This window comes from Fringilla coelebs, assembly GCF_963513975.1.
Source record: "Fringilla coelebs genome assembly, chromosome: 8".
Classification (NCBI taxonomy): Eukaryota; Metazoa; Chordata; class Aves; order Passeriformes; family Fringillidae; genus Fringilla; species Fringilla coelebs.
Window position 1 is genome coordinate 19,922,962 of NC_140066.1, and position 10,342 is coordinate 19,933,303.

At 41.7% G+C, this 10,342-nt stretch overlaps 1 protein-coding gene across 1 annotated transcript; it reads right to left on the minus strand.

The window, feature by feature from the left end:
- Positions 1-580: 580 nt before the first annotated feature.
- ANKRD22 (ankyrin repeat domain 22) lies at positions 581-4,103 on the minus strand (the record flags this gene model as incomplete). The annotated part of the gene is made up of 5 exons (XM_084210154.1): positions 581-658; positions 1,266-1,364; positions 2,591-2,668; positions 2,985-3,092; positions 3,861-4,103. 5 exons carry the CDS (start codon positions 4,101-4,103, stop codon positions 581-583), a joined length of 606 nt encoding a protein of 201 aa, XP_084066280.1.
- Positions 4,104-10,342: the final 6,239 nt, after the last annotated feature.

The window sequence follows — 10,342 nt, forward strand, 5'->3', positions numbered from 1 at the left end:
GTTTCTTAGATGAAACTTAAGTCCTACCCTTGTAGCAACACAGAGAGAATTAAGGTGTGTGAAGAAGGAGGAAGGGCTCAGCTGAGAGATCTGTTTTCCCAGCCCCTCCCATTGTAGGAAGATAAATACTAAGAAGAAGGGTACCAGACCTTTTATAACTGCTGTAGCATATTGTTTAGTTTCCCTATGGAACAAGTAGCACACACTCTAAAGGATATTTTATTTTTGCATTGGCTGCCAATCATCATATGCAATGTTTAGGCTTCCAGACATTTTATAGCTAGCTTTCAAAATCCACTGTCTGCAGAAGTCAAGTAATAAAACTGATGAAGCAGATGGAAAGGACAATATTTTGAACGATATTATAGTAATTCATGGCTTAGTAAAACAAAATGAACTTCATGGCCTTGGGGTACTGATAAATCTCACACAAAATTATCCAAGTTTGCAGCAAGGAATGGGCGGATGTGGACTGAGTCTTTATCAAGCGTCAGCCTTCATCCTCTGCAGGACTTTTGCTGTTGTGAAAGGTGGGTTGTCAGATGAGGCAATTTTCTGTATGTTTGAGAGTCCTTGATGGCTAAGAATATTTTCTTATCATGCTTTCAATGTTGTGGAACTGTAATCTTCTTGCTATATCTAAAGGAGTCTCCCCATTCTGAAAGAAACACATGAAACACATTGCAATATGACAGATATGGGTCACGTACAAAGAGATTTCCTAACTTTGCCACCTGTGTAAGATCCCCTGTCACTTCTGCTCTAAAATAAATGTTTCAGGACATGCTGAGCCTAATACTGCTCTGGCTGAAGAAAGGAACAGAGACCTCCCCTACAGTAGGGAAAGCCCTTCCACTGTTTCCTGGGAGTAATATCCAAATGTATGGAGCTCAGCTAAGATTTGATTTCAAGAGCAACTGCTCACCTCAACTCAGCAGTGCAGATACTCCCAGGTCAATATTGATTTGGGCAACACTTGAGCTGTTCTGGTGACAGAAGCAGCTTGACTTAGCCTCTCAGCAGAAGGGTGCTCAACAGCACAAAACCACCTAGGAAGACTTTTATCCTTGCCCTGCAGCCTACATCTTAGGAACAACTATAGAGTAGCTCTGAGCTAAGAAGAAAACAGTGAACAAATTGGCTGCCAGGAAGGTGTGCACCCTTTTCTTTACATTGCTGTGCACCAGCTAAGGCCTACAATGTACCTGCTGGTCTTACTGGTTGACCACCATAAGCAAATAGATTTATCAACTTTACCTTCTTACCTGATTCTTTACAGAAGTGTCTGCATGAGCTTCAAGCAGCAGAGGAATGACTGTCTGGTTTTTCATTTCACACGCATAGTGAAGGGCTGTGCTGCCCGTCTGAAAGGAAATGGAAGCAAATTAATTTTATTTCTATGACTTCTTTAGTAGAGCTTAGGTAAGTAGGACTATCTGTAGGCTATCAGATTCCCCCTAACAGCTGGTTGCAAAACAAACATACCATTTCCTATCACAATACACTACAAGGTAAAACAAATACATTACCATGAGAAAAACAGGATCAAAAAAAAAAATAATGGGATGCAACTGCTAAAACAGGTTTGATATATTAGCAGGAAACCAGTAATTTCAGAGGATCACATGAGCTTGACCTCAGAAACTACATCTTAAGCAATATTGTTTGCTTGCACTTCTGTGGTTTAGAATTTCATCGCTGATAAAATTGGTGTTACTCCTTTTCTACCTTAGAGAAGAGGAGCTCTTTACCTCACCCAAGTGGGATAGGGGATACATAACTCTGTATATGGCAGATCAGCACACTATGAAGACCAAGAGAAGACATAGGGTCTTGCCCTGTAGCCCACAACTCTGTTCCAGTTCAAAATAAATGCCGGTAAACTCAGATGCTTATATCACTAGAATCTTTACAGAATTGGTGCAGCTATGATATTTTATGAAAAATCCTTTCCTTAGTATTTTTCCTCCTGAGGAGCTGAGAGGCCTCAGGAACAAAATATAAACAATGATTGTTTGCTGCTGTGGAATGCAACAGGTGGATCTGGGATTGGTCTCATGTGGTTGTTTCCAATTAATGGCCAATCACAGTCCAGCTGTCTCGGACTGTTTCAGTCAGTCTCAACCTTTGTTATTCATTCCTTTTCTATTCTTAGCTAAGCCTTCTCATGAAATCTTTCCTTCTATTCTTTTAGTACAGTTTTCATATAAATATATATCATGAAATAATAATCCAAGCCTTCTGAACATGGAGTCAACATTCTCGTCTCTTCCCTCATGCTGTGACCCCTGCGAACACGGTCACAAATTGGGTATTTAATACATAAGTACCTGGGCCCAGCTTGCCTGGATTCTCTTATGAGGGCATTGTTCAGAAAGGGAGGATTAGTTGATCAGTGGGGAATGATTTCTGTATACACTATAAATCTCTTGCCTGAGTGTCAAGCAGAAACACTGAATCCTCCGGGTACATTAGTCAGTTCAGTCCCTGATGCTCCTAGTCCAGCTATGCTGCTAGAAGGTTCTGTAGTCTGTTTTTAGTATTGTTTCCTGCATGTGAGCCACGTTTGCATTTGTATAAAGCCACTTACAGAGTCTGTAGCATTCACATCGACTCCAGCTCTAAGCAACATCCTGACCAGGTGTTCATTCTGTTTTGTCTTTGAGACCTGTTTGGTGCAAGGGAAAGAAAAACACAGTAAAACAGTTAATCTGCATATTGTCTTAAGTATATTTTTGCTAAATACCGTGGGTTTTTTTCCAAAAAGAGGCATGGTCTCTGGAAATGTCAGTCTGATGCAGTAATACAAATCTGTCCCTTCACCAGTTACAGCCACAGCAAAATCCCTGCTCCTTCTGCTGCACACACTCAGTCTTGCTTTAAGAAAGCAGCCCATATTCTGTAGAGGTTCCTGGCCTGAAACACTGCCAGGAAAAATGGCAAGGGAAAGGTACAGGGTCATTCCTGCTTCCATGCAGACTCACCATGAGGAGGTATCCAATAAGCATAACTGGCATGAGGATAATGATGAGCACATAGTCAAGGAAGGTGAACCGCTTCCTCACGGCGTAGTGGAGGCAAGTGCAGTCCTTCTAAACACAAAGCAACTCTCATTAGTACCAGATTCAGGGAACTCACTTTGCTCAATATTGACTAGAGCAGACCATTTTAAATTCCACAAGCTTTCTTTTACACTGTCTAATAGGAAATCTCCTGTGATTTTCAAGCAGAAATAGACACGTGCATCTTGCTTCCTTCAAGTAGAAGCACATTTAGCACAAAGAGGGTCATGGAAATGCACGAAAAACTGCACATGCAAGGAGGATGTGGGATCCAAAGGATTCCATGTGTATGTTGGCAAACTTGCACCTGGCTGCAGAAATTCGAAGGAGAGAGTGGGTATCCCATGTGGCTGTTGCTGCCACCCAGCAAGGTAAATCAGCAGGAGGAATCACCACAGCCCCCCTTTGACAGAGGTGCTGGCTGCTGAAGCAAGAATATGTGAGACCTTAGGACATCTCTTTTGGGACATCAGAGAAAAACAGGAAAGCAGTAAAAACCACCACAGACTCCTATTGAGAACAGAGCTTTAAAAAATCTTTGAATACTGAATATACCAAAGTAACTAAAGGGCGGGTCTGCAAACTTTTGTGCTACAGTGTCAAACTTGTCACAGGATGTCAAAATGGAGCTGGACACAGGGCCCCAAAATAAGCAGAGAAGACTTTTAGTTCCACCTGTTTCTCCACATATCCTCAACAGGAAACAAACTTGAGGTTTGTCTGTGCTTTCCAGTGTCCCTGTGGCACTCCAAGAATCTGAAAGAAAAGCCCCACAAAGGAGAGTCAGTGGCCACTTACCTTATTTCTGAGGTTGACATCGGCATGTTTCCTAAGAAGATAGTCAACTATCCTGTTGTTTCCTCGTCTACACGCACAAATTAAGGGGGTGTCTCCGAGGAAGCTGTCCTGGACATTCAAACAGTTGCTGTTGCTCTCCAAAAGGAGATGAACTTTGTTGAAATCGTTGCTATAAGCTGCCTGACAGATGGGCTGGAGTGAGAAGATAATATTGATCAGCACGTGTGTCTCTGGGACAGCCATACTCGCCGTTCTGGCTCACTCCTCGCACACCCAAAGCCCGGGCAGGGGCTGTAGTTCTTGGTGCCTTCCAGGAGATGGTGGTAGGAGACACTCCTGCAGCTGCTCTCAGCCCCAAAGTCACAGCCTTTGCACAGCGGAATGGATTTGCTGTTCCTTTCGGATGCTATTTCTACAATCCAGGAAATAAGTCCTGTTTATTTGCAGCCATTAGCAAAAAACAACCCCGCACCAGCTTCCATTCTCACAGGAGTTGGTCACTGTATTAAGCAGCAAGCAGGCACAAGCCCGAGTTTACCTCAGGCTTTACCTCTGGCTGAGCAGAATGAACCAGTCCTGACTCATCTGTTCCCAGAAGAGAACCACACTTCAGGTGAAAAGTGAAATACGAAGCCCACACCAATGTTTCTTTTCTAGACCTTGAAACACCTAAACAAATACATGCCAGTGTGCCCAGAGGTCAGATCCTGCTCGGCTTTTGAGAACTGCTTGCTGAGGTTTTTGCTCAGTATTTCTACACATCCTTGACCTAAACTGCAATTCCTTCCCTCTCCAGCAGCAAGAATTCAGACTAAGGGGAAGCTGAGAAGGGCAGGAGTGATTCAGGTTTCTAACAGCCTAATGCAGGCAGAAACTAACATTTAGAGGTGGGGCAGACTGGTAGCATTCGAGTTCTCCAGTCAAAAATAGAATAAGTCTTTCTTTTCTTTGATACTGACTATTTTACCCAACATTTTCCAAAATAGAAATTTTCTTTAAATATTAGCTGCAGTTTTTTCCAATTCATTTTCCTTTTTTTCACATCCTAAATACTCTATATGAAAAAGATCTAGTCCTGAACTCTGAGCTCTTTCCTCACTCCTCCAGATTGTTCCCTTCCCTCTGTCCTCACCTCTACTCCTACACCTTCCTGCCTTAAAAATATTCATCATATTTACACTTTTTCAGTCAAACTTTGACTTACAACACAGGTTTATCTCCAGCATAATTACTGCTTAGTTTTCTGGACAGCTGCATAAGAGAAGTGATTTGTTTCCAAAGAAAGTATTTACATGCTTACCAGACCTTGCACCACTTCTTGTTTTGTTTTTACTATATGAGTCAAAAATCTACAAAGAACACATTCCATATTTTAAACTTGCCCATCTGTCTGTATTTGCATAGAAGCATTCGTATACAATTTGGGATTTTGCATTTCACCAGAACCAGGACGGTTTCAATGATTTTAGGGAGAAAATCCTCTTTTAAACACCTTTTGGTGTGATTTGCACACAGGTGCCATCTAAAAGATCAGTTTTCTCTAGAACCTTGCTCTCTGTCATGTTGGTGTCTAGCACTGTATCTTCATGCCCAGGAGAGAGAAGATCCTGTGGAGCCTCTCTGCACCTCTGATTTCCCTGCTACTCTTTTTTTTAGCTATTGCTTTGCTTATTTAAAGATGCAGGAGATTTGTTCTTTGGTTGAACATCTGCTCAAATCCCAGTCATTTACCATATAAATTTGCTCCTTTCTAGGCTGGTTTTGCTCATTCAGCAGCTCAAGGATATGCTTTTTTTTTTTTTTTTTTTGCTTTTCTTTCTGTACTGCCTCCAAGACTTTTACTTGCTGGTGGTTGAACCCAAGGCATTTCTGACTGATGCTGTGACTGATCCATGGGATCTTTTTCTAAACCTTACACTACTGCTGAATTCAGTCCTAGAGACACTGACCACTCCCTAAGAGTCCACATTATTTGGGGCTGAAGCCATCCACAGAGCCCAGCACACACAAGTCACAGGTGCTCCTTCACCTACTGAAACCAGCTGTTCCCAGAAAACATGAAGGGCACAGAGAATGTGAGGAAGCAGTCCTCATCCATTCCAGCAACTAATACCTGGGAAAGTGATGTATTTAAAGTATCATGTAAAGATGCATATTGAATCATTATTGTTCCCCTGGAGTGGGGGTACTTTGTAGAAATTATACTGTCTGCATTCACATGTTCCATTCATATTCAATTAAAAAAAACCAACAAAGAAACACAACATTTTTCCCCATTTGTAGAGGATTTTTTTGAGGACCACTCTGCTGGTTTATATTCTTGAAAACACCTTTTAGTCAAAGAAAGATGAAAAGTCTCACAGACCAAACTTGTAATACATCTCTCAACTTGTAATATATCTCTCAAAAAGTAAATGAACAAAGCAGTGCCAGCAACTATGAATTCATGATATTGATATCAATAACAATAAGAATTCAGAAAAAAATATGTTAGAAAAGTGTAAAGATAAGAAAAATTACAAATAGGTAGCAATCAGCCACTTGTCCAAGAAAGGCAAATGCTATATTAGATAGTGTCTCTCACAGAAAGAGATGTTATAGAAGACACTTTGCTCGGATAGTGTGTAGAGTTCTTGTCATTTGGATCCTAAAATTTGATCAGTCCACGGCAGGAGCGTTGAACTTCTCTACAACTGAGGAATATGAAGAGCCTGAAGAAAGGTTGATTTGCTTAGCTGGGCTAGGGAGAGACAGCACGGGCTCTGATGCTCCAAAATAAATTAGAGGGTAATTGTTAAAGAAGACCAACTAATTTCAAGGAACATGGTAAAAAGGATGATACATCTGACCAAGAAATTTAGCATGAAAATTAGAGGGAGGTTTGTATTCATAAGCAGAGTAAAGTAACAAAACAAGCTTCCAGTAGCAACAGATTAGACACAAAACCTGCCTGGCCCCAGGCTGGGGCTTGAGCATGTGCCAGGATTTCTGTGGTTGTGAAGCCTCAGCCACAAATCTCTTTTCCACCTCTCACTTTTTTTGGATTGTCACTCTGGCAACCCTGTCTAAAGGAGGACTAACTCTGCTTAAGACTGTTTTAAACTATTCCCCAAAGTTTGCTCATAAGACAATAATAGAAGTCCTTGCAAACAGATAGACAGCACCTATCTGGAGTATCAGCAGGGAGGCCAAGCATGGAGTTAGATCAGTGCTAGGTACAAACAGTAGGTTCCATCCAAAATCCAAGAAAACATATTTCCTTTAAGTCTATAGAAAAGCCTGGAGAATAAGGGACTGGAAAATCTCACTCTGTTTTCTACAGTGTTAGAAGATTGCCTCAGTAGTGATAGACCCAGTTTCATATTAGTGTTATGGTTATTACTGTTGCTATGTTATTGTTACTCACTCATCCTGCACAGGAGAGAAATAAACCTATGGGGTAGTTCTCAGAAGACCTGAGCTTCACATGCCAGGGGCAAGCCATACCCAAGGAATCCCAAGTTCATGCCTTGTGCTCATGCTCACCTGTGGCAAGGAGCAGGATGATGGCAGCAGGAGTCTGATGGCAGTGGAGGGCAGCCAGGAGAGCCGCTGCAGCTCCCCTTGTTCCCAGAGATGCACTGGCAACTGGAGCACACATGTCTGTGGGATCTCCTTTAAAGATGTGTGAGAATAGAAGTGCCCCCACAACAACAAATTCGGAAGAGAGCACCACTGGGAACTGAGATCTCAGCTTGTGGAGGAGTGGTTTGCAGTCCAAGACACAGAGTGGCTGCTCTTGCCCACACCACATCATTTATAAATCCCAGTGTCCTGGCTGCCCCAGGCTGCTCACAACTGACCTGCCCACCCCATAAAGCAGCAGGGCAGACCCAGCACTGGCACAGCAAACGCTGCACCCCATACAGAAACAGGCTCAGCTCTGAAGGGAGGGGGAGCAGCATCCACAATTCCAGCTTAGGCAAAGAGGAACAGAGGGTCTCTGCAGGATCTGGCAGCAAAGCCCTTCAGCTCTGCTCTCATCCACACTTCTGCAGCACCACCCAGCACTCAGACAAGGTGCACGGGATGAACCTGACAGTGACTCTGCACAAAACGTACAATGGAAGGGAGGGAAAACCAGAATCACAACCCCAAACACTCCTTCCACCCTCTCCAGAGGTGCCTTTCCCCAGCCATAGCATCAGGGCTAATCATAAACTAGAGCACAGTCTGCCCAGCTGGGAAAAAAAAAAAAAAAAAGCAGTGGGCAGACACTGGAGAATGGAAAGAGTTTGAAGATCAGATATGCCAATAATTGAGGGTTTAAAATCTTTCTTTCGACAATACTTCTTTTTCTGCAGGCCCTTCAGACCAGAATTTAGTTGTTCAGTATATAAGGCTTCAGGGAAGATGAGAAATACTCACAGGACATGCAAAGGTTTTCATGGCTGAGAACACTCAGTACAAGATCACCAAATAAGTAGTGCCAGAAAAGCAGTAACACTTTCACTACCAGAAAGGGCAGTTTTAGAACCAATTTTTTAAAATCAATTGTGGAACATGACTGATGCTAGGTCCTAGTAGTTTACCCAGATGCAGATCAACAACCACATCTGAACCTGTGTGGTGTTTTCAGAGATTCTTGCATCACCCTCGGCTCAGCTTTGATGAGCTAGTGATAAACCTCCAGCTCCTTAGCAAGTTCTACCACACAAGTAAAGGTTCAAGGCACGGTATGAAGGACAAAGCATTCAACCAATAGAGAGGAGGTGAAGGTAAAGCCTGTCTTGCAACTTGGAGAGCAATTTCAGTTTATAATTGCTTCCTCCTTTAGAACTCCGGGGGATTGCCTAAATTACATCAACTCTTTGCAATTGTTTAGAAAAAAGAAAAACATTTTGCAATGTCAAAATATTCTGAACCAATCCATAGCCTCTTCCTTTGCACTAAAATTATATGAATTATATGAAAGCATGCTATGAATTTAACAGGAAAGTCTAAATTATGTTTAGGATGCCAAAGAATACACTAATATCCAAGTAAGTTCTGCTTCTCAGAAAAGGCAACTTACAATTCTTTATTTTTGGTTCCCTAGCTTTCTATCCTGTATAAATGAACTATAATTTACACGGAAAACTGTATCTCAAAGTGTTTAAAGAGAGAAAATGTATTTATATGAAAATATTAACTAATAAGCATGAAAAACATGGACAGCATTTAAACATTCTTTAAAAACCTGTGGAATTAAGCTAGACAACACTGGTTTCCACTGCAATACTATCTCAGAGTAGCAGATCTGGAGAGAGGCAAGAAATCCTTTCAGAATAAGCTGCAGTCCCTTCAGTTGATCACCCTATGAATGCACAGATTCAAGTTCCTTGTAATACTGAAAGAGGAGAAGATACCTGATTTCCTGATTTCACGGAATAGCTTTTTGAAAATAAAAGAGTGGCTTTCAGCACAGAAATGTAACCTTTAAAAGTAACAGCTATGTAATGCTACCTCCAGAAAAACAAACACAGCGCAACACACTCTTTTCACAGTCACAAATGACCAAAATCCTCCTTTGTCCCCACAGGTACAAATGGGAAATTTATAACAGAATCATTTAGGGAGAATTTATGCTAAAGTCCAGGAAAATGTTAAATGAACTGTAGTTTGGGGACAAACCCATAAAAGTAAAAAAACTATTACCTTCCTAAAACAATATGGGGGGAGTGAGAGGTTTTCTTAAGCATTAACTTTATTACCTGTATTCTGTGTAAGCCAAGGAGCTGTCTGCTTTTTGCAAAGCTGTTTGTTGCTTGCACCATGTTCAGAATCATTCTGACCTCAACACAGAACAACAGAAAACGTTGAACACATTCTTTGTGAAGCCACGATAACTATGCCGGTTATTGCATTTTTTTTTGTTTTTTGTTTCTCTGAACAATACTACTGACAGCTTGCAATAGACAAAGGAAAACATTTCCAAAGGGAAACAACTTCCAGATTGCAATAAGCCTGTGTATGGGAGGCTGCAAAGGGAACAAACCAAGCCCAGTGAACACCCATACCTTCAAGAGCGTCAGTACCTGCAGAAAATGGTCACGTACCTCTGAATAGAGTATCCCCATGCCTATTCTTCACTCTGGAGCTCCTTCTTGTTCAACAGCCCAACAAGTTACCCTCACTTGAAATGTGCTCGAGCCTCTTTGAATCTGGTTAATAGTTAACGTGAAAGTATCACTTTTTCTTAAGCTATGTTTCCTCTCAGTGCTTTCTACTTAGTAGCATAAAACTATTGTCTTCAGAAACCCAACCCAGGGAGGAAAACGTGAGAACAGCAGCGGACGGGAGACTGATGGAACAAGTTACAACACAGAAGAATTTTCCTTTGTCATTTCTGCAATAACATCCTCCAGTTACCTAAAAAGGAAAGTAGCAAAACAGGTTGAGGAGAGGAGGGAGAGAGAAGGGAAGGAAGTTTCACAAGTAAAGAAATGGAGGGGTGAAAAGAA